Source organism: Oryzias melastigma, linkage group LG4, assembly GCF_002922805.2.
Source record: "Oryzias melastigma strain HK-1 linkage group LG4, ASM292280v2, whole genome shotgun sequence".
NCBI lineage: Eukaryota > Metazoa > Chordata > Actinopteri > Beloniformes > Adrianichthyidae > Oryzias > Oryzias melastigma.
Genome location: NC_050515.1, coordinates 25748856 through 25773676, shown reverse-complemented (window position 1 = coordinate 25773676; position 24821 = coordinate 25748856). Strand labels below are relative to the sequence as shown.

Sequence of the window (24821 nt, the reverse complement as noted above, 5' to 3'; positions counted from 1 at the left end):
TTTAATGTGTTTGTTGAGTTTCACGCCGTAAAAAATCAGAGAAAATGAGTTGAAAAGTAGATTTTTTTTTTTTGTATTTACCAAGCAATCGATAAATTTACGAGCTGACCTTGAAGGCAGCTTCCCACGCGCCGCCGCTTTTGCCACGTTCAATGTGACGTACCAGGAGGTGTAGACCGGTGGGCGGGGCTTAGACCAACTGCAGGGAGCTCGGAGCCCCTGACACCGATGGTCATTTCATACAGGGACACAGGACCGCAGAAAGGTGAGATTTTTACGTTTTTACCTTTTATAGTTAATTATTTTCGTTTATTTTTCATTTCTTCTCGAGTTTTCTCCCTCAGAGAGCCTCTGAGTGTGGTTCCGTCACCGCCTTCTGACACTTCTTGTCCGGTTGTCCTGAAGGCGGCAGCTAAACATGAGGTTTATTAACTGAAGCGTTTGATTTAATCCGAACATAAGTAGCTATAGAATAGTTTTCTGGACCGTATTTGAGTCGAGACATCCCGGCGGTCCTCTCCTGTCATTCATGTCCTGCTGCCGCACTTGTCACGTCCTCCAGGAAACGTCAAACTTTCAAACTTCCATCAATAAGTGAAGTCCCCGGTGAGACCGTGACTGTGAACGACACACATGAGGGTCTAGTTTACGTCCAGCCCTCAGCATCACTTTCAGACTGAAGATGTCCCCTCCAGCATTGAGGATTTCTTAGTCCTATTCGTGGGTGTGGGTTCAAACGAAGAGGGAAATCCATTTAAGGTGGAATGATTATCTGGTAATGTGCTCTCACCTGTTTGGCTGGTTTTCTGACAGGCTCATGAAGGAAAATGCTTTGTATTGTGAGTGTTTCTGTCTGTAAAAAACTCAAAAATGAGCAAACAGAAAATTTACATTTTTTCTTTTCTTTTTTTTTCTTAGGTTATCATGGATTCAAAGATCAAGGAGCTCACGCAGAGGCTGACCGACGCCGGCCAGCCGCACCTTCTCCAGTTCTACAACGAGCTGAGCCCCGGAGAGCAAGCGGAGCTGCTCCACGACCTCCAGGACATGGACTTTCAGGAGATCAATTCGTTCTTCAAAAACGCCACGGCGACGTCCAGCAGCAGCCGGCACGAGAAGATGGATGCCCGCATGGAGCCAGTGCCCAGGGAGGTGCTGGGGAGCGTGACCAGGGACAGGGACCACCTCAAAGACTGGGAGGTTCGAGGTGAGCTTTATCTGAAGGCCCGGAGAGTTTATACTCCTTTACTGCCACAGACTTAACTTTGGACTTTTAATAGCTCGGAGTGTGCTAAGGTTAAGGAAACAGGGAGAAGATCCTCATGGGTTTTGATGGTTTTATTGTGATCATTCTCACACGGTAGCAGGAGTCTGTGGAAGAAAACATTTTTAGGTTTGAAAGTACTCAGGGAGAGGAGTTCTTCACTCTGGTGTCACACTGAGATTCTTCAGGGGATTAGAGCATCACATGGTTGCGCAAACGTTCTGCTCCAACTTTGTTTAAAATTTGAAATGCTCCAAAATATCACCCAGATCACTTTCACAATTACCCTTTTTTCAAAAAATGTATTAATCATGTGTGAGTCCACTTGCGCACTTTTCTTAGTCATTGTGCTTTTGCGCAACTCCCTTGCATAGACCTCTAGTGGGTGTGCTGCTTTGTTTTTCTGTGGCGGACGGACATCTGCTGCTGATTTGTGGCTGACGCAGTCGGAGCGGCGTTGTGAAGTCATCCTGTGCAGCGGTGACCACGTCTGGCTCGCCCAGCAACTGATCTAAACTTTTATTTTGACAACTGAAAAGGCCAGACGTTTATTACTGAAACTATTGAGCCACAATAAAGTCATTAAAGTCCTGCCAAGAGTTTCTCTCGGAGCAACAATATCAGCTCTATAAATTTTATTGATGCTATCTAAACTTTTTTGCCACTTAAGTCTTTCTTTCTCTACATTTTATCCATATTTTGGTGTTTATATATTTTGCTCTGTTGCTCTCCAGGTCTTCAGTGTATTGCCCAGAACAAAGTGGCAGCTTTACTCCTAGCTGGAGGACAGGGAACCAGGCTGGGGGTTTCCTACCCCAAAGGCATGTATGACGTCGGGCTGCCGTCCCACAAAACCCTCTTTCAGATCCAGGCCGAGCGCATCCTGAAGCTGCAGCAGCTGGCTGAGGAGAGGCACGGCAGCAAGTGCTGCATTCCCTGGTGAGATTTTGGATTTCAAATGACTGGATTATCTCGCTGTCATTCATTTGTACAGCCTTTCAGTTGTAAACCACCTAAATGCTATAAGGCACATGTGTCAAAGTCAAGGCCCGGGGGCCGGATCCGGCCCTCCAGATGATTTTATAGTTGTTATTGGCCTGATGTTATCTTGCGGTTATTTCTAAATTGTGTAATTTTGACAAAATATGTTTTAATGGAGAGTAAAATATTGAAAGTAATTTGAGGTTTAAGTTGATTTATTGTGGAATAATATTCCTGCTTTTTTATTATTCGTAATTATGTTAAAAAGTTATGGTTTCAAAGTTTGAAAAATTGGCATTCTGCTATCTTTTCAGACTTTTTTCATTTACTTTTTTAGGCTGGTTTGGAGTTTAGCTATTTTTTCAGCCACATGTTAGCTGTTTTGGCTAATTTAGGCTTTTTTCATTTTTTTAAGGATTTTTTTAAGTTTAGCTATTTTTCAGATACATGCTAGCTGTTTTGGCTAAATTAGGTTTTTAATTTTTTTAAGGCTAATTTGGCATTTAGCTAATATTTTAGCAGGTTATCAGCTTCAGCGTTTTCAGCTATCGATTTCAGCATCTTCAGCTATCAGCACTAACATCTTCAGCGCCCAAACTCAGCTTACAGCACTCACACTAGCATTATCACAGGCAATCAATGCCATATATCTAGTTCATAATTATGGTTTTAAAGTTTTAAAAATATTTTAGTGTGTTCAATAAATGTTTATCCTGGCCCGCGACTTAAGGTGTGTTTTGGATTTTGGCCCCTTGTGCGTTTGAGTTTGACACCCCTGCTAAAGCAGACTCAAGGACAGTTTATAGTCTGAAAAGACCCAAGGATGGATATAGAAGAAAACTGTTGAAAAGTTCAGGTTCTGTTGTGTCTAAATCTGCTAAAAATGTTAAGCAGGAGTTACAGTTTTGGTTTTGTCTGCAGGTACATCATGACCAGTGGCAGAACAATGGAAATGACCAAAGATTTCTTCAGGAAGCATAACTACTTTGGACTGGAGAAGACCAACATCATATTCTTCCAGCAGGGCATGCTGCCTGCAATGGATTACAGCGGCAAGATCATCCTGGAGAGCAAAGGGAAGCTCTCCATGGCTCCAGGTTTGTTTACATGTCATTTATAATACACAAAAGCTCACTTTAGCAGGACTTTTTTATTTTTAAACACCTGAGTGATGCTTAAGCACAAAATCTTTAACATAATGTAACTTTTAAACCGTTAACATGATAACTCCAGTAGATTCTGAAGGAGAAAAGCGGCGCACGCCGCTTTTCTCCTTCAGAATCTACTGGAATTATCATGTTAACGATTGAAAAGTTACCGTTAATCAGAGAACATAAAGACTGGCGCTCCGGTGTTAAAGGGTTAAACACAAATGTCTATGTTTTAGACGGAAACGGTGGTTTGTACAGAGCTCTTGGGACTCAGGGGATTCTGGACGACATGCAGCAGCGAGGGATCCAGTTCATCCACGTGTACTGTGTTGACAACATCCTGGTCAAAGTGGCCGACCCCGCCTTTGTGGGTTTCTGCGTGCAGAAGGGAGCCGACTGCGGAGCCAAGGTTAGCGGCGTCCTTCCGTTTTATCTAACTGAGGAATTTCACTTTTACATGAGTCGAGCTGGATCACCAGAGACAGGAGTTTTTTCTCTCTGTTTAACAACACTTGCTCTATGGCTGCCAGTGTGCAGGACAAAAAGATATGCAAAGTCAAAGTCCGTTTTAGCAGGAGTTATTGTGACATGACCTGCTCGGCCTGAATCAGTGGAAAAAAGGGTTTATGATTTTATACTTTGTGTTACAAGAAAGAAAACTGAGATGAACTCACTGTGAGAATCTGTGTTTTCTTCTTATTTAGTACTTAACTCATTAACGTCAAACGTTATTACGCTTATAGTATTAATGCTTACTTTATTTTGACAGGAGGCCTTACTTCAATATTTGCTTTTATTACGTTAGAGGTGTTGCAGCTCTGAAACCTTCTGTTTGGAAACTGGAGGATTAATAAAGATTGAGTAAGTTTGTAAAGAAAAAGTTCATGGTCTAGTTTGTCGATTTAAGTCCCACTTTTAAACTATTTTAAAAGAGTTTCCAGTGGTCTTTTAATTATTATTATAGAGTTTTTAGCTAAAGTCTAAAAACCTGTGTCGTTTTCTAGGATAAAGTTTTTGTAGAGTGGCAGTAGTTTATTAGTAATTGTCTCTGAGTTGCAGCCAGAACTGTTGGTGCATAGCAACCCCGCCCCTCTTCCCCTCCTTATTTGTTCCTTATCGTGGCCTTGCATCAATGATTTGAACAATTAAATTCTCAGAAATTCAACTTTAAGCTTAAGTTTCTTTATATATTTGTCCTCCATCATGAGAAAAATGCTACAAGAACATTTTAAAAACACAAAACACAATTTTTCATTGACATTTGATATTTGCACAAAGTGACTGTCGGATGATTTTCTAGCTTTGAGTGCTGCTTACAGAATTGCTCTGAGGATGCATTAGACCATTGAGGGCTCTCTGGATGATTCTGAGTCGAGGATTTCCACTGTAAGCTTGAAGCTATTTAGTCTGATTGTATTTTAGGTTATTGTGAGGGCAATAAATGAACTAAAATAATACTTTTTTGAAAACAAAGAATATGGCTGAGCATTTCTGTAATAATGCATATTTTAAATTTTTTTTAATCTATGAGCACAAATTAAGGCCAAAATACTCTGGTTACTATGATTGTCTAGTTATTCCAGTGTAATGGATGTCAGTTCACATCTTTCTGTTGTTTTGGACATTCACGCAGAGACAAATGGTTGATATCTTCCACAGATCACCACCAGGTGGCGATACAAGCCTGAGGTTCCCTTTTAAGCAACTCCAGCTTTCTAGGAACTTTTGAGCTCAGAATTATTTTTCTGGATTTAAATATCTGCGGTTTTGAATCCCCCACAGGAGTGTTTGGACTGTTCAGTGTTTTGCTCCAAATATTAGTGATCATTTATATTCACGTTTGTTGGTGTTCGATCAGTAAACGGAATAACTTAAATGAAAATCTATCTCAGAATAAGATATTTTTTTTACCTACATTAGCTTTGAGAAGCACATTTCTTTTCCTTTCAGTGGTCAAAATAAGAGTTTTATATATCCTTGAATTTTTCCGTCTTGTAAAAATTGATTAAACATTTATGTTGTTTTAAATTGGCAGTAGGACGGGACAATCTTTATGAACATGATTAAAAACCAGTTTCCTCTACTCTCTGTTTGGCTTCTGCTCTTGAAAATCGACCCCTCACTTTCGTCTGAAGTTTCTTTCTGGCTCCTGAAGACCTCATGAAGGAAACTCATTCCATGTGAGGCTGTAGCTCACCCAGAGTGGAATAAAATATTGCTCCCGCCATCAGACCGTTCCCCCTCTTCGCATGAGGAGACGTGTGGTGGAGCAGAGATGGAAGGCTTGGATCTCAGCAAAGTCCCACCCTCCTGCCGTAAACTACAAACAGCCGCCGGCGCAGTTCATGTGGCTCCACCAACCCCCATCCCAGCTCCAACCAGAGAACCAACCTCCTCATCAGGACTTCACTCTGTCATTAGCGACCAGATGGGGAGGGGGCGTTTTACCCTCATTTATTACAGACTTTGGCACACTTGCTGCAAAAAGGGGAAACACTGAGTCGAGTGCTTGTCACTATTCTCGTCTATTGCTGCTTTTGGAGCATTTAGTGGCTTCATTCAGGTGGTCAGAAAGAAGATTGAGGAATCAGTTGCAGATTAGTATCAGCAGCCAGGTTTCTTTGGTGCTTTTTATTAAATGTCAATTATTTTAAGGGTTTCTCACAGAGAAAATCAGCATCTCTGGCAAGAACATTTTAAAACCAGAGCAGAATCCTCAGTAAAGCTGCTTTGTTTAAAGGTAGCCAAACACTAAATCAACTTGTTTTGTCTGTTAATCTCTATTAATGGGGCTTTAAAAATGCCGTCTGTTGGCCATTGCCACATTTTTGACAATTTAAAATATAAAAAAAAAAAACTGTCTGTGTGCTGCCCCCTACAGGTTGAAATGAGTTATTACAGTTGAATTTTGTGATTGGTCAACTGTTGTAAGTCTGATGTCATGTCAGAAGTTTCACATCATCACGCTCTGCAGCTTCAATATAAAACCCCGCCCATGTTTGATTCTGTAACGGTTGGTTGTTATCGTGTTAGCTTTAGCATGGCTAGTATTGTCTTCAGTTGTCAATAATCTACCGACTTGCTCAACTTTCCAATGGTGGTTTAGTGCAATTAGCAGTGAATCCAGAGAACTCCGTCCTGCTGATGGATTTGCAATGAACGTTTCAGGATCGTTTGCTTAACACGTTAGCATTTATTAGCTTATGATGCAAGCATCATTTTACCACTGAGGCACGGGTCCCCTTTGGTCTGGACCGTGAGCGTCTGACTCTGGAGAAGGTGGAGAAAAATGATCCTCAACCTCCACAGAAAGTTCTGATGACGTGTAAAAAGATTGTAATTGTAACGCATGTGTTGTGATGTTTACAGGTGGTGGAGAAAACAAACCCCACAGAGGCTGTGGGCGTGGTCTGTAAGGTGGACGGACTGTATCAAGTGGTGGAGTACAGCGAGATCACCTTGGCGACCGCGGAGAAGCGCAGCGCAGATGGACGTCTGATGTTCAATGCAGGAAATGTGGCCAATCACTTCTTTAGCTTCTCATTCCTCAGAGACGTCGTTCAGTAAGACAGCTGTGACCGTGCTATGCAGCTTTCCTGGTTTTCCCAGACTGCTCACTTTCAGGTCATAACAGCGTTTGTGTTTTAGGAAACATGAGCCACAGCTGCAGCACCATGTGGCCCAGAAGAAGATCCCATATGTGGATGCCCAGGGTCAGTTAATCAAGCCAGACAAACCCAATGGGATCAAGATGGAAAAGTTTGTCTTTGACATCTTCCAATTTGCAAAGTAAGTCATGGTGCGCCATTGTTTGGTGCACCAACGTTTGCATGCCGACCTCTGGCAGGTTTTCTGCTCCAAAGTTCTTGATTTGTTCTTCCAGGCAACAACCATCTCTTTTTCCACTCAGTTCTGGTTCCGTCCTCTAGCCTCAGCTTTTCTCCAGAGTTTGCTCCAACCGGCTGTGTTTGCCAGCTTTTCCGTAAGAGGATGGAGCTTTACGAGCTGTTCTATCATTCCACCTCTTCAAAATGTTACATGACATCAGCTCTGCTAATAGAACTTCACATTTAATGAAAGAATTCCTGTGAAGGCCGATGGAAATAACGCTGCTGACACGCGCCGCTTCTTTTGAGGGTTCTAGACCACCTTTCACAAAAAGCTTGAGAAATAACTTCAATATTCTCAGGAAATGGACTGGACGAGTGTCGGGCCGTCAGTTGTAGCAGAATCCAGATGTGTTTAAATCACTTTGCAGCCAAATCTCTAAAAAAGTTCTACTGAGGTTTCTTTCTTCTTTCCAGTCTGGACCTTGAAGAACTAGTTTGCTGCCTTTCCCCACACTGTTGATGCTGTGTAATATGTAGTACTGAACCACTGTAACCAGTCTAGGTGCTGCTTTGGTGAATGTTGTCATAATTTCAAAGAAATTTTATTACCTTCAAAAACCGATCACATTTTTTGACTTAATTTAGTTTGTTTAGTTTCCAAACTAAATCTATAGCTAATATGCACTTTGTGTGGCTGTGCTTTGTCTCAGGACTTTTGTCGTGTATGAGGTGCTGCGGGAGGACGAGTTCTCCCCTCTGAAGAATGCAGACACTCAGGATGGAAAGGACACGCCCACTACAGCCAGACACGCCCTCTTGTCCCTCCATCACCGCTGGGTGCTCAACGCGGGGGGCCACTTCATCGACGAGAACGGCAGACGAGTCCCTGCCATACCCAGGTGACCGCAGTGTGTCATGACTCTCCACAAGATGCACAATATGTGCACAAACACAAAAAACAGGCTGCCTCATAGTCACCCCCCCTCCTTCCAAACCATTTCACACCCTGTAGAAATGTATGCACTGGCTTTGTTGTGTGTGTGTGTTGTGGACGTCATATTCTTTTAGCCTCACTGTCTGACCTCCCCCTCTCATGCTGGGTGTTGCTCCTGTGTGTCCCGCACATGTTTCCAGCGCTGGAGCAGCAGGCAGTGTCACAGATGATGGAAACGGAAAGTAATTATCCCCCTGCTGAACTGAGTGCATGGTGAAGGGGTTTGGGTTTTCTTACCCTCTTTTCTCAGATGGTCAACTCTGTCTCTGACTCGCTGCGACTTCGTTTCGCTCTGTAAAGAGGCGTCTGCGGGTGCTCTGCACCTCTGCCTCCTTACCTTTAGGGAATGATCATTTAGTCTGGTCATGTGACTTCATGTCATACTGGCAGATGGTTTATACTAATACATCTTTGTACAGACTGGACCTGGATCATTGACTGTATATGAGAACTGGACTGAGTGACTCCCCCCTCCTGGCATTCCAAACAGGAAGTACCTGCTGGAACCCATAAGATAGCACACGGGTTAAGTGTAAGGTGTGTTGACCACGCTCACTACTGATTGGCCAGAGTGGTTGCCATAGAAACGTCAGTCAGTTTACTGACATCATCTGGCTCTAACATGGTGATGTTCGTATCGGGGGAGGGGTGAGAAATGACTCACTTGCTCCAGTTCTCATATACAATCAATGACCTGTACTGCATGCTGGGTAACAGGGAGCAATAAAACTTCCTGTTCAACTCTTTAAAAAAAGACAATCTGCTGATTTATATTCCATTTAGTGACTTTTTTCTCCACATTAGAAGTTGGTTCACCCATAAAAATGAAGTGCTTTTAAATTATGAGCATGTTTTTTGACTTTATAACATTCATGGATGCCATAAATGTTATAAAGAAAACCTCTTCAAATGATTTATTTTCTTCTTGAAATCAGTTTTCAGAAAAAGGGATGTCTGACCTGTGATTTCTGTAAAACTAGAAGCAAACTGCTGTGTGATGAGAATGTAGTTTCATCAAAGAAACAGACGCATTCCCTGTTATTCAGCAGTTTCCCTCTAGAGTCCATTAGGGGTAAGAGGACTGATCATCTTTTTCCAGGAAGCTCTGATTTTCGGCTCTGACCTCTAATCACAAGCCGCGGTTGAAGAACAGCTGTGTCGAGGGTTTGCAGCTGTTTTCTCTCAGCCCCTTCCCTGTCTTTTATTTCTGAGAAAATGACTCCTTCCCCTTCTTTTTCCAGCCTGAAAGACGGTACAGACCTGCCAATTAAATGTGAGATTTCCCCGCTGGTGTCCTACGGAGGAGAGGTGAGGCCTCACCTGTCCAACACACTGAATGCTCTTCCTGTCAGCTGCTGATGCCGCCGTGCTGTCGCTCGTTTTCCAGGGTCTCGAGGATTTGGTAAGAGGGAGAGAGTTTCACCCGACCCTCATGCTCGACGAGAACGGAACCCACGAGCTGGTGAAGAATGGAGTCTAAGCAAGGAGACGGAGAAGAAGGGCACGTTTGGAGAGCACCATTCTTTTGCTTGTTTTGGGGAGAAACTGTGATGTCATGCTGTGCAATAACAAGTGTTTGTGGAAGAAGCTGTCCCAGTCGACACGATGAATGAACGAGCAAGATGAAGTGTGCCGTTTTACCCTTCAACACCAACTTTTCTTTGGTTTGTACGTCTTGATGAGCACTTGAACACGGCATGAAGTTAGGAATCCTTTCATACTGACACCACGGAGCAGTCTGCAAATCTATTTATTTTACTTTTGAGACTTATTTTTATATTTAGATGTGGATGCTCAAAGGGTGGGGAGGTAGCATCTATCTGTTTTACCTGGTGATTCTTTTTTATGTAATGATTGACTGAGCTGAAACAATCAGATGGATCTTTCAGACTCTTAATCTGAAGACACAAATGGTTCTGTGGGGGGGTATTTATAAAATCTGCTTCTTCCATGCTGGAAATCATTGAAGTGACTGAAAGTGATGCTGTGGCTTCTGTCATCTTTAATAAAAGAGATTTCTTTTTGGAAAGTCTGACTCTTCTTTAAGTTCAAAGTGTATTTCAGGGCAGTTTTATCATCTATCAATTGAAATAAAACAACAAATAAGCCACCAAAGCAACATTTATCATGTCTTATCTGTTGGTGAAACTGTTAAGACACAAATTTTAGTCACTTTATCTCACCACCAAACCAGCTCCTCTCTTATGGTATTTCACAAATAAGTCTGTTATAAGTGGACCGAGCAGGTGAAAACAAAAATCAGGCAAACAATTGAAAGAGTCGACTTCCAAATGCAACTTTTCGGCAAATTTATTTATTTTGCCACAAGTAGCGAGGAAGGCCTCCTAGGGGCCATTTTAAAAACTTCCTTATGTAGACAGGAACACTCACTTCAAACTGTCCTGCTGCCAATCACAATAGAACATTAGAAAGACAGCAACTATAATGAGAAATTAAATGTTCTGGGACAAGACAGTAGAAAACTAGACATACAGCATCACCTGGGATAATACTAGTGTGAATGCTGTAAGCTGAATGTAATTGCTGAAGATGCTGAAATTGATGGCAAGCTAAAATATTCGCTAAATGCCAAATTAGCCTAAAAAAACTGGTAAAAAGAAAAGTCTAATTTAGCCAAAACAGCTAGCATGTAGCTGAAATGTTTGCTAAACTCCAAAATAGCCTAAAACAATTTTAAAAAAGCCTAAATTAGCCAAAACAGGTAACATGAAGCTAAATATAGCTTAACTCAAAATTTGCCCCAAAAAACCTTAGAGAATGCCAAAATTATCCAAAAAGCTAGCATAATGCTGATATAACAGCTGAAACTTCCAAAAAGCTTGAAATGATGAGCTTTAACAATTCTGGCTTCTAAAAATTGGTTAAAAATATCAAAATTTTTTACTATTTTTAAGCATTTTCACATTTGCTATTTTTTTGTTCAATTTCAACAGTAAAAATATAAAAAACAGTTTATATGAGCCAAAATGCACTTGTTCTTGTTTACTTTGGGTTTTGTATATTTGACCCATTTAATTTGTTAATTAGTGACGCCTTTGATAAGCACCGGCTCACATGGAGAGCTTGGGTTGTTTATTTTTGTTGATCATTCTTTTTTTTTTGCTACTTTCCTGTCATTTTGTCACTAACATTTTCTTTGTAGTCACCTTTTTCCGCCCTTTGGCAATAAAGTTCATCAACTTGTGCAAATTAAACTTGTCTGCTGTTTTTGCAAAGAGAAATAAACTCTCTAAACTAAGGATTGGAGATGAGCGAATTTGAGCATCATAAAAAAAATGAATGCATCAATAGGCTTCAATAGGAAAGTCGCCTCGACACAACTAGAAATCTCACTCCATTACAGTTGTCATGAACAATAAACCTAACAACAGAGAGGAAAAACATTTTTTGAACAAGACTTATTTTGGTTGTAAAGTTCAACTGTTGACAGGAATAAATAGGACATGATTGAATATTAAACCACCCAGTGGATACTTAAGGAACTGGGCTGGCTCCATTTGTTTTTATTTTTTATTAAACAATTCTTTAATTTTTAAGTCAAAGAGGTGTCCAGCAGTTTTCTTAGGGGTGCAGAATGCAGAATCCCTTCCAGGAGCTCTGAAGAGCTCCTTTCTGACTCACTCTTTCCCGCTCTCATAGTCTCATTCCTGCACCGTAATGCAAAAAGCAGCAGTGAGCTCAGCTATATCCTGTCTGAATGACACTTGCTTCCATGTGCTAAACTCTAAATTATCATGTTTAAATAAAACATTTTGCATTATGAGGAAAGCAGCCACCCTAAAATCTCAGTACCTCTGTTTGTACAGCTAAAGGGCTCAGGATGCAAATAACCCTAAAAGTTGAGTCTTCATTGGTTGTGTAATCCTCCTTCTGTTTTAACCTTTCATTCAGTGTGCTAGATTGTTTGCCATCGTTAAATAGACCACACAAAAGTAAATGACTTGCCTTTTCCTATGACTCCTGAGCAATCAAAAAATCCAACACATGAGCTCCTCCTCTGTGGAGCTCATGGGGCTCTACGGCTTATGTTCTTGCTCAGGGGAGAGTTTGAAACTGTAGAGCGTGTGTGTAACAACTAATTCGTGCGCAGCTTTTAAAGATTTCTGCATGCAGTTTGTTTCAACTGTTGTAATTTTAAGTTGTGCGTGTGTAAATTTGATTTTTTTCATAATTTTTGTATGTACAAATCTATTGTACGAGTTACATATCAAGAATTACACATTGGGAATTAGACTATTTACTAGTTCGGACCCTGAACCGAACCTTAAATGAACTGTTTTTGACTTTTGACCTCTATAAATGGGGCTTTAAAAGTGCTGTCTGTTGGTCATTGTCACATTTTTGACAAATGAAAATAAAATTGTTTAATTCTTGAAAATATTGTAAAATTAAAAAAAAAAAAGTCTGTGTGCTGCCCCTTACAGGTCCTATGCCATTTCAGAAGTCTCACGTCATGATCCTTAGCTCCAGTAATGATAACATTCCCGTTCCCCAGCTCCACCCCTCTGACTGGATTTTCACATTTCGGCTGTAGGTGGAGTCAGCCTACAACTTCCCTGTTTGGTTACCCTTTAACCCCCAGCTTGGTGGTTTTGTAGTCAGTTCCAGTCTTATGCAGGTCTACAATCTTCTCCCTTAAGTCCACTGGAAGCTCTTTAGTCGTTCCATGTTGGAGAGTCTGACTGATTCTGTGGACAGGTGTCTTTATACAGGTGATGAGTTCAAACAGGTGTCTTCAATTCAGGTGACAGGTTGATTTGAAGAGTCTATCTAGTCTGTGAATCAGAACTCTTAATGGTTTCTAGGAGATCAAGTCCTTATTTCCCACAATTAAATGCAAATAAATTTATATAAATCCTTTAAAGTGGATTTCTTGATTTTCATAGTGATTTTGTGTCTCACTGTTCAACTGAACCTACCGTTAGAATGACTGTCAATTTCTTTCTAAGTGGGCAAACCTACAAAATCAACAAGGATCAAATACTTTTTCATTTATTGCATAAGATTTAAACATATAAAAATATCAAATAATTTCTTTGTCAAGACAAAAGTGCGTAACAACATCCCAAGGGCAGCAAGTGCAAAAAGTGTGTTATTTTGGTTGGACGTAACCAGAAGAAGAGTCAAAATAGTCAAAAATAAAAGAAAAACACTACACACTGAATTGAAGGTGAATCTTCTGAGACCAGTGTGGCACCTTCAATAGATGCTTACTGAAAGCTGAATTTCATATTTTGATCTGTGTTTGCAAAGTTTGAAATACTCATGAAGTGGAGACTAGCAGAAATGTTGCTTAGCAATACTTTTTCTCCTTAGATTTTCATTTTTTAAAGCAGGTTAAACTGTTATTTTGCATCTTTTCTTTCCTTATTCCCTTTTTTTTCCAGGTTCTTGGTATCAGCAAAAACTTAACTTTGCTGGTGAACAAACAGCACATAGTGGACTGGTGCACCTGGTTTCTAAACTCTGTGAAAGGAGGCGTTAAAGTTATTAAATGGCATAAAACCATACATTAATTTTCACCAACCCCAAAGTCACAGTTCAGGTTGTCATCCTTACAGGGAGCTTTTCGCATAAAGAACATAAAAAAAAAACAAATGCATGAAACCACAGAGCCTCTGATTTCAACAACAGAAAAACACTCCCTAAATTTGCAGCACAACCTCAGTCCAAAGGGAAAAATCCAGAAAGAATCGCCTTGAAGTGAAGCTGCTCCAGCCCAGATCGGCCAAAAGAAAGGCCCTTTTCAGAAGGAATAAAGATTTTCGATGGAGCATCAGATTCAACCCTAATTGAGACCTTATGTGTGGAATTCTGGGATTTTGGCGTCCTCCCAAGAATCCACAGAATGTGAGGGTTTTTTTCTGCCTCCCTCTCTTTTGCCTCTCTTTTTTTTCCACTGTGAAGGGTTGTCTTACATCAGCCAGGAGAGACTCACTAGCTGACAAAGAGTGAGCGGGGAAAGGAGAGGAACTTCCAGCTGACGGGATCTCTCTAAACTACTGAGAACAAATGATTTGAAAGGAGGAGAAGAGGATTTGACAGGTACATTGATTATTTGTGAGCTCATTGTCTTTGTGTGGATCGCTGAAGTTTCAGGGACTATCACGAAGAAATCTGTCAGTCTTGATGTGTTTCTGTGTGGTGGCTCTGGTTTCTTTGAAACAGCTTTTTGCTTGATGTCAGAGAAAACTTTAGTTTCTTTGCTTTACCAGAACACACAAGCCTTACTTTTTAGGCCCCAAAATTCATTTAAAGTTCATTCAAATCTTCAAAGTATTCATCAGTTTCTACAAACACTGAATCAAGAATCTTTATTGTCATTTATGCAGTGATCTGTTAATGCATGAAATGACACAAGATGCTTCCAGAAGCTCAGCTTTGCATTTGTTGATGTCTGATGGTTTCACCTGTTGAAACACTGAAGCTGCAGCTCTTCAGCTTCGTGCATGGAGGTGTTACATTCAGTTGGTATGTAGCCATCCTTTTGTGGTTTGTGTATAAAGGTGGTCTGCACACAGGACTCGCTTCAGGCTGGCTTCAGGGTCAAGCACGAGCTCAGGAGATCAGAGATGGATCAAAGAAGTTCTTGTTGCAGAAAAGTTTAGTTGAATGGTTGGTTACTGCGCAGGCTCATCTTTATGATCTAACTATAACACTTGTGCCTTAAAAACCCTGAAATATTAACTGACATTGGTTCAACGTGAAGGATGCAAGTTGTTTCTCCAACAGTTTTTTTATTTTTTCCATTAAATTGAGACTTTTTACTTTTTTAAGCAGATGTCCAAATGAGATAAGTATTCAAGATTCACAGAAAACTCATATAACTAATAAAACTAATATACCTTAATTTTCCGGCATTTACCAAAATGTATTTAAAGCTGGAAATTAATGATGAGAATCTAATAATCCTAAACAATCTTTTGAACACCAACTTTCTATCAGTTAATACTGTATTTTTATTGGTTTTATTGCAACAATGATCAACAAAGTACAATTCTGGCTCTGCAGTTTTCCATAAAAAAATACTAATTTTAGTTTATCTAAATCAACAATCTTTGTACTGTTATTTCTCCAGTATGACAACGTTTTACATGGTTTATAAGGTTTTTCTGGTCTGTCTCTTTTGTTCTTCCTCTTCCAATAAATTCAAGCTCTTTTGTGCACTGACAAAGAAAGAAGAAAAATAGGTGAAGGACCTATTGAGAGCAAAATGAGGAATTCTACAACCTGACCACAAATGAAGTGAAGGAATGCACTGATAACTATAAATGGAGGATAATGTACTGTGCAGGAGCACAAGGGTGTGGATTTTCTCAAGCAGTTAGCTCTTTGTTGTGTCCTCGTAAATAATGGTGTGTAAACAGGAAAACACCAACATCAGAGGAAGAAACGCACACGTTTTAATTAAACTTTTGAAGTATTTTTAAAGTCCCACTCCAAGTCTTTTTCTTATTGTTAAATTGTTTCCAGGGGTTTTCTAACACAAAAAAAAAAACAAAAAAAACAATGGCGTTTTTTTCAGAAATTTATCTTTGAGTTGTGGGCGGGATTATTGGTTTGCCTCCGCTAATTTTCCATTAGTACTTTGTTTACTCTCTACCGCTAGCTTGTAGCGCCTTACAACCCAAGCTAACATTAGAGTAGAAAAAATAAAAAATAAAAAAAATAAAACGATGAGCAATATTGTAAAATAAAGATGTTCATGGATCAATTTGTCTGCAAGTGGATGCTTTGGAATTGTACCAGAGAAGAAAGATTTGGCAGAATCCAATTTTTCCCTCCCCCTTCATTTTTCCCTCCAACTGAGAGAGATGTCTTATGTCTAAATTCCTTCCCTACTCACTATATAGTTCACTATATAATGCTTTCGGCATTTTGTGGTGCTGTTTTAACCTACGGTTCCAAAATCAAGTGCACTAGAAATTTCCCAGAAATCTTTGCAAAAAACTATCAACCATTGATGTTCACTAAATTAGCAAATCTAGACCACAATGGATTGCGGTCGAACAATTTTTGCTATGAAAACATGTTTAAATGTTTTTTTTTAATAATCCATGCACATTGTCATCATCAGAACACAGTGGAGCCTCAAATAGATGTTGTTAAATGTTTATATTTATTACACTTGCATTTTGTGAAAAGTATCCAGAGTTTAGAAAAACAAAAGAATAGTAGTGGTGTCCGAATTGCTTTTAAAATCCAGGGCACGTGATAGTCCTGCACTGTATAGTTTTTTAGAAGTCAGAGATTAGGATTCGAATTTGGACAAAGAGATGGAAAAAATAGTGTTTTCAAATTTGGACGACACTCCCACTTAATGATGTCATCATTAGTCGCCAGTCATCTACATTAGCCCGTAGCTTCCAATGCTCGGAAAATACATAACAACACCAGTTTTATAACTTTAAAAAAGGTCATGCTAAAATGTCATTACTAACATTTAAGTGTAAATGTTTGAGATTCAGAGCACACGACAGCATCACAACGCAGTTTATCCTTGATTAAGGTTTTTAAGTCTTGAAAAACACAGTTTCAGGCACCCCTACCCCTCCAAATGCCTCATACAACTAAAGGGGTAGGGAGAAGCTGTAGAGGTAGGGGAAGAATTCGGATTTGACCTTTGGCCCACCCATGGCAGTTGCTACGCCACAAACCTGAGCTTTTTCAAAGAGTTTTCATCTGCGCCTGATCCAATACGACTTGGATAAAGAAGTACTCACTATTTTATGTCCCCCATCATGAAAGAAATGCTATAAGAACATTTGATTTTCATTGGCGTAAGTCTTCAAATAAAATAGAAAAAAACGTGCACACGTGTTCAAACTCAACCACACTCCAGATAAATGTTTTCATACAGCAAGAGAAGAGGATGCAACGGCAATTTCTTTTATCCCATATCTTTTCAATTAGCCACCCCTCCTTCCTTGGTCGGAGCCCGACTGACATCCTCACATCACACCCCAGCAAAGGCTGTTATTACAACCCTACAATCACAAAGCTGTGAGGGGTGGACTCAGCTTTGCAGTAACTCGACACAGACGCCGTCTGATTGGAAGTGTTTTTAAATCAATGCTTCTGCTGGAAGTAAACCAGCGGGGGGTTACGTCCCCAGAGGGCCATGCTGTAATTTGGTATAAATAGTTGCCATTTCAGGGAACTACTAGCCCCCAAAATATTGAGCTTCCCACGTGTGCTTGAACTTCGATGGTGCCCACAGCAGGCCCCACACATCCCACACAGTCAGACAGGGATATGGTTACATGTAGCTAAAAAATGGGCTTTTTGTTTATGCCAGCTTTAAATCGTGTCTGACTTTGACTTTAGGTTTGTGTCAAAACTCAAGGAGATGTTCTGCTTGTACATGTGGCCTTTGTCTTCTCCTGCTCTGTCATTCCAGTCCTTGTTTACACGTTGCAGTCTCTTTTTGCTTGATGCTCATTACACATCCCTCCATGTTCTCTCAGATTACAAGCTGTAAAAGATGATCTTAGGTGTTCATCTTAACCAAAAAGAAAATTCTACAGCAGGATGATGATTTGGTCAACTCTATTTCTAAAAACTTCTATATTTTTAAAAAGTACTTAAACGTGGACTCATCTGTACTTCTAAACCTCTTGATAGTAATTTCATTTTTGAAAAAATTCAATCAGTACAAATAATTCAGGAAAGTATCTCTGGTTTCCAGAAACCAGAGCAGCAGGCAGCTCCAGCCTTCATCCCAGATGTGCACGTCTGTGTTCTAAAATGATTTGACTCGTATCCAGATTCATGGGGTTTCAGTATATTTTAGCCACAATGATTTACGATTTCAACCGAGCACAGCGGAAGGAAATCTGCCTCTAGGTGAGAGACGGAGAGAAATTTTCTTGGCGTGTGAGGCTGTTTGTCTCAGTTTGACAGCGTAGCTGCACAACAATGGATCTGGAGATTCCATTAAAAAGGTTTCTGGCTGTCATGACTATATTTAAAAAACAGTTGAGGTGTTTGTGCCTCAGATATAACAAATTTCTCCACTTTTACTTCAAAATATTTTTGTTCCATGAAGAGTTTAACATATTTTTTAAAAGATACAGCAAATGAAATATTTGAATGAGAGGCCAGAAGAGTATGTTTTATGTGTTTTGCAGAGGTTCCAGATGTTAATCCAAATGGCGCTGGTGTTTGGAACAGGTCTTGATCTTTGCTGTCCTGCTCCTTTTCCATTGTAAAAAGTGGTTCATTTTGAAAAAAAAGCTTCAGCATACTTTTTGTGCTGTTATTTTTTTTAATCTAATGTAGGGATAAAAACAGGAAAAACTTTTGTATTCAAACCAAAACACGACATCTTTTAGGTTTTTGCTAGTTTTTTAGTCTTTGTGTGGTAAAGTTCCACTCCGATCATCTTTTGATCTTTTGTAAAAGTGTTTCCAGTGGTGTTTTAATCACAACAATGTCATTTTTTAGGCAAAATTGAAAAAAACTTGTCATTTTTTAGGAAATAGTTTCTGCAGAGCGGCAGTAGCTCATTAGAGATACACCTCTAACTGGTGGGCTGCTGGTGGCTCAGAGTTAGCTCACCCCTGCTTCTCGACATCAATACTCTCTCCCGCTAGCTTACATCCCCTCACTGTCCCAAACTAACTGTTCCAAAATTGGAGCTATCCAGCTGTGCAGTTTGGAGCCAGACACCAACTCGAATGAGTAAAACGTTTATGGATCTAGTGGTCTACAAGTGGATGCATCACAATGGAGCAGAGCAGGGACCTTGCTGCTTGCCGTAATAGTTCCTACATTTCTCTTACAACCTTTTTTCAACTGGATTTTTGCGTCTACCCCTCATTGACAGGATTTTTATAAATAAATTCTTAGAAATGCAGTATTTATTTTAACTTTTTTTATCCATATCTTCCATATTCAGAAAAATGCTAAAAGAACATGTTAAAAAAACACTTTATTTGGAACGGGTCTTTGGACACTTGAGGAGAATCTGTTTCTCTTCTGCTGACAACACTGATTCTTTCAAACAATGAGAAAAAGAAGGACTGAAAATTCAGAAAATAAAGTCGTTTCCACCCACATCTGTAAAAGACACAAATCCCAGAATTTACCTTTTTGGCTTTAGGTTTCTTGTTACTGTAAATGCCTACAATGTATTGTTTTAATCTACTCTGCCAAATGGAAATCTTGCCTTGAAGGTATTATGTAGGAAATCCTCCAATCTCCTCAGGCTTCACTTTCCTTCTGACAATAAGAGGATAGTTTTCTGAGAACGATATCTCCTTCAAAAACAAAACCAAGCGAGTGTGTTTTTAGGCCGTCAGCCGCGCTGGACTCAGCTCCCCTTCCTCAGGTTTTTCAGCTTTTTGTTTACACACCTTGACCTGGATCTGGGTGCAAAATGTGATTCTAATCTCATGCTTTCCCATAAAAGTGAAATATCTGTCATTTTATGGTTTAGCCTAAAATGAGAACCAACAGGATTTAATGGAAAGCACATGTGTGGGGTTACAGCCGTGAAGCTCTGGGGCACACAGCTTTGCAATCCGCCTTGGCTCATTAACAGACACCCCCATTTATACATATCTGGACATACTTTGACAAGCTCACAAAACGGTTTAACTTTGTTTTTTTGATGAAGTTGGGAAGAATTATTATTAAAGGCTGAAATGAGCCGAATGCAGGAATGAAGTTTAGAGCGATTTTGAGATGAAAACATTGGATTATTTAAAAGTCACTCTTTAAATAAAAGATGACAGGATAAAAATAAAAACTGGATACCCAATTAAGTGCAGATAATGCTCTGGAGACTCCCAGTTTATAAAATATGAGCTCAGACGAGAGATTGTTGCTATTTTGGATTCAAATCGTTTTGGGTTTTTTAAATACAGAGTGCAATTCTTCTTTTTTTGGTAGAAGTTAATCAAGTTTGCAGAATGCAAATGAATAAATAAGGAGGTGACACTTAAGACGTTTTCTTTTAGACTATTATTTTGTGCAAATTTATGATACTGTGGTCAACTGAGATACTGAGTGAATATCTGCAATGCTGTTGAGGCGTTGAACCAAATCTTCAAAAAAAAAAAGAAAAAAAAAGACCAATTAATCAATCAGCCACTCAGTGCTGAGAAGAACTGATGCATGATCTGACCCCAGAGATGACGGACGATTCCAACAGACAGCAAGAGTACAGGGCGGATGAAAAAGAAAGAGTTGACAACCCAAAAATTATCTTGTTATGTGTCCTTTTTCATTTGGTCAAAGTATTGTAGCTATACATTAAATATGAGATAAATCATACGGCTTACCGGAAATTATGACCCATGTGTGTGAGCCACAGGCAAACAACTCTTTAATTAGATTCTGCCTTCCTTTATTCTGATAAAGCAGCAAACCAAAGCTGCTTTTTTTTCCAGAAAAGACAGATGTTTTCTTTCGTTCAGCTTGGAGACATCTGCTGGTTTCTTCTCTCCGTCCCTCACATTGAATGTAAAAGGCTGCTGTGCGTTTGCATGTGCACATGAGAGAGACAGGAGCAGGCGGCTGACCAAGTAAACCTGAGTGTTTACTTTGCAGGCTTTCCCAGGCTGCAGGAGCTGCTGGTTCACCATGTTTGATTTGTGTGCTTTGCTGGTAACTCCCAAGAAGTAAAGATAATTTGTGCAAATGTAAAACCTCGATATAACCTGATATTCCTTTACTGTGACTATGCCGCACTTGTCTGTGAGCCTTCTCTGAATGCACAAATGGGATGAAAGAAATGCGAAATTCTGCAAGATAACTTTTTAGGTCTTTAAGTAACAAACACTCTGAATGCATGACTACATAGTAATCTATATAGAAATTTTGATCTTTAGATCAAAATACTATCTTTTTTTGAATAATTTCCATTAAAGTAAATAAATTGTTTCTGGTAGTTAAATTGTTAATAGATTTCTATTAATATCATTTATCATTTATGTAGCAATACTAAAGTAACAATACAGGAGTATTTTTTTAACTATTGCTCACATAAATCCAACTTGAGGTATCACATATGTGCACTAATATTGCTAAACTTCTGGATTCTTGCTTTTATCTAATATTTAATTTATTTCGTATGAATTGCATTTGACTTTTTTAAAATCCCACTCCAACCATCTTTAGTGAAAGTGTTCCCAGTGGTCTTTAAATTATGATTATGCCTTTTTTTGCCCAAACCTGTTATTTTTAAATGACATAGTTTCTGCAGAGCTTTAAAAATTCACCTTTGAGATGTGGGCGGGACAACTGGTGCAAAGTAAGCCCGCCCCCTGCTTCCGAACATCCATCTGTTTACACTCTCTCCCACTAGCTTGCAACCCCTCACAAACATTAGTGGTGCAAAAAAAAAAAAATGGCGAGCAACAGCAGAGCTATCCAGGAATACAGTTTTGATGGAGATGTTTGCTCGGACAAGGAAGATTCTAACAGCAATTTTTCGTCCGCTCCTGATTTACAACAATCTGAATAAAGAAATACTCAAAAATGCAATTTTAAGCTTAATTTTTCTTAAATATGTCTTCTATCATCAGAAAAAATGCCACAAGAACATGTTAAAAACACTTTTTTTTATCTTAGAGGGTCTTTAACTTGTACTTCACATGAATTAGTGGGACCCCAAATGCAGGAGTCTGTGCAAGAAGGCTGCAGTTTTACATTTTAGTAAAATTTAGTAAGTTTAGTAAAATAAAAACCAACACGTGACCAATGAGCCAACAAAGAAACAAAAAGAGTGGGAGAGAGGCAAATAATCTGACCAAAATGAACTGGAAACCAGACACTGACACACACTAAGGAATAATTGACCCAATTGAAGACAGCTGTGGACGATTAGCTCCTAAACCTGGTGTGTCTGTGACAGGAGAACACTGAACCTGGAAACAGAACATGAACCAAACATGAAATCAAACTCAGCTAAAGAGAAAAATCCACACGGTCTTTGGGAATCAGACATGAGAGTAAAGTGTGTGGACATTTCTTTCTGATGGTTAGTGGAATCTGAGAGAATCTTAACCACTTCCTGATACCTCCCCAGCCTGGAGGGATCTGACATCATTTATGTGGGTTAACACCGCCCCCCCTTTTCCTCCATGATACAGACATTCAAGATAATAGTCATTTTGTTCAGAAATATGCTGCTCCAGAGCTGTCAGTTACTGCAAATTGTCTTATTTATTTTACTTGTTTAGTGTTTATCTGTATTACTATTTCAAAGCCATCTGAATCTATCAGAGCACTAAATATCCTTTTTAGCCCTATACGCATGTTAGCCACTGTGCTGTATATTAGTGATACGTTCTGCTGATGTGTTCAGGTTCACTTTCACACACAAGTTCTATTGACTGAGTTATTTATTTCAACCTAAAATCTTGTCAGACGCATTTTCAGAACAGGTTGTAAAATTAGGGGCACAATAAACAGATGTTGTAAGAGTCAGGAAGTTTGTTGGATGACTTAAATTGTAAACGTTTTAAGAGATTGTCTAAATGAATGTTGCCTGAAAAGCAATTTCAACTGCAATCCGCATTCGGTGGGATGATAATCCCTTCATGAGCTTCAGACATAACCTCAAACCTAAAACTTTTTGTATCTTCCAATAAAAAATGAGAATTTATTTGAAAAAAAATAAAAAAAAACACACTGTGGTACTATATATTATCTTTTATTTAATTTGATTAGACAAGTGTGTGCAAGCTTTTTACAGGTTTCATTTATCATAAAGTTTGAATTCCAATGTTAAAATGTTAGCGGGTTTCTTAACTAAAACCCAAAATGCAATTGTGCTCCTTTATGCTCAGTGGCCTTGCAGTAGAGTGTCCGCCCTGAGATTGGAAGGTCAAGGGTTAAAATCCTGGCCGAGTCTTACCAAAGACTGTAAAAATGGGACCCAGTGCCTCCCTGTTTGACACTCAGCATTAAGGGTTGGACTGGGGGGTTAAACCACCAAATGGTTCTCAACACAGCTGTGTCTGCAGCTCGCCACTCCCCCAGGGGATGGGTCAAATGCAGAGAACAAATTTCACACACCAAGGTGTGTGACAAATAGTGGGACTTTAACTTTAAGAATTATATTTATAGCATTACCTGAGGTAATGCTTCTGTGAATGCTGTAAGCTGAATGTGGCCGCTGAAGTTGCCAGAGCTGATAACTGAAAATGTTTAATCTAAAAGCTTGCCAAAAATATTAGCTAAATGCCAAATTAGCCAAAAACCTGGAAAATTGTCTAATTGTGCCAAAATAGCTACCATAACACTAAAATACTAGCTAAACTGCAAATTTGCCTAAAAAAACTTAAAAAATGTTTAATATTACCAAAATAGCTAGCAGAATGCTAAAATGTTAGCTAAACTAAAAATTTGTCTAAAAAACTGGATAAAGCCTAATAGCAAACATGTTATAAAATTAAAAGGTAAATTTCAAATTACCTTAAAAAACTCAGTAGTCGCTGAACATTTTAAAGTTTGAATGGTCTCTAGCTGAAAGTATGCAGAAGTTTAAAAATGCATTAAAAATATGATTCTATCGATGGTTGGAAAAAAAAGTAATCTTTGATATAGTTGTCACATTCATGAACTAATTAATTTTTTTCTTGGGGATATTGTCTAAGTTGAGCACCAATATAAGATTTTTGTTGTTCTTTCTGTCTGGCTTAGTTGGTATTATTTATTTACCAATAACTTCATAGAACCGTTAAAAAAATGTAATAATAGAGCAATATAAATATTTTACTACTGAAAAATCTCTCTAAAACACATCATAAGCACAAATTTAATCAAAATTTTACAGGGAAGTTTGACAAATGGTTGGAAAAAAGAAGAATATAATGGCAATGAAAAGTCGAAAGAAAAACAACCCTTTTGGATTGGAATATTTAGTAATGCAAACGACTACTTTTATTTACCGACACTAGACCACATCACATGTTGCACAAATGCAACATAAGCAGCTAACAGCGCTTTGCTATTCTTTATTAAGTAGTTTTGTGTAGAACCTGAAGTAAAAAATCGGTCTCACTTTTTTTCTTTGTTTTAGTCTTTGCTCCCTTTCCATTCCTCAATATTTCTTCCTGTCTTCTCACTTTGTTCTATTGATTTAACTTTTTTTTATACCAACAACCTTCAACTATTACATTTATTTTTGATGAGAGATGTTCTCCGGGACATTCCGGGATCTGCTGAAACCTACAGCTCTGTTTTACAGAGTTTTATTTGGATTTCTTTTGGGCCTTTTTCTCTGGGTTTATTTTCTGTTCCCTTTTAAGTTTTTAGAAGTTTCACAGCTTATTTGTGCTGGTGTAGGCTTCAATGAAGAGTGTCCGCCTTAAAATTTGGGCCAGAATTTAAGTTGACATTTGTAGCACTTAAAAAAAATGTTTAAAATAAATTAATTCTCATGTGATGAAGACCTAGTGAAGACTGCAAAGGTAGAGATACTATATTATGCTTACTATAACTTCTTACAGAGACAAAAAAATTCTATTCAACATGCAAAAATGTTTGGACATTTTTCTCCAAAATTTGCAGCCATCTCTTTAAATGAAAATTGCTGTAGACATGAAGAATCTAACCTTATATAATAA

At 39.0% G+C, this 24821-nt stretch overlaps 2 protein-coding genes across 6 annotated transcripts in view; both read left to right on the top strand.

Annotated features, from left to right (window-relative positions):
- Positions 1–118: 118 nt before the first annotated feature.
- Positions 119–10249, top strand: uap1 (UDP-N-acetylglucosamine pyrophosphorylase 1). 4 transcript variants are annotated; one of them, XM_024279254.2, is made up of 11 exons: positions 119–265; positions 919–1207; positions 1999–2203; positions 3167–3342; positions 3633–3805; positions 6766–6959; positions 7045–7185; positions 7937–8125; positions 8361–8402; positions 9462–9528; positions 9608–10249. In XM_024279254.2, the coding sequence occupies exons 2-11, from the start codon at positions 925–927 to the stop codon at positions 9698–9700; spliced, it is 1563 nt and encodes a 520-aa protein (XP_024135022.1). In that variant the 5' UTR covers positions 119–265; positions 919–924; the 3' UTR covers positions 9701–10249. The 4 variants fall into 4 exon arrangements, with proteins under 4 accessions (XP_024135022.1, XP_036067546.1, XP_036067545.1 ...); XM_036211653.1 differs by lacking the exon at positions 119–265 and adding an exon at positions 329–606; XM_036211652.1 differs by lacking the exon at positions 119–265 and adding an exon at positions 635–839.
- Positions 10250–14170: 3921 nt separating this feature from the next.
- Positions 14171–24821, top strand: part of ddr2a (discoidin domain receptor tyrosine kinase 2a) — a 31229-nt gene continuing 20578 nt past the window's right edge. For both annotated transcript variants that reach the window (XM_024279432.1, XM_024279431.1), the window contains exon 1: positions 14171–14286. The gene's annotated coding sequence lies outside the window, so the exon portion shown is untranslated. The remainder of the gene's footprint in view (positions 14287–24821) is intronic.

Excerpts from the sequence above, each read along its gene's own strand:
- uap1 (XM_036211652.1), top strand. Across the intron at positions 2,204-3,166 it reads AGCAAGTGCTGCATTCCCTG|GTACATCATGACCAGTGGCA; the intron begins GTGAGATTTTGG and ends TTTTGTCTGCAG. Across the intron at positions 8,126-8,360 it reads CGAGTCCCTGCCATACCCAG|CGCTGGAGCAGCAGGCAGTG; the intron begins GTGACCGCAGTG and ends ACATGTTTCCAG.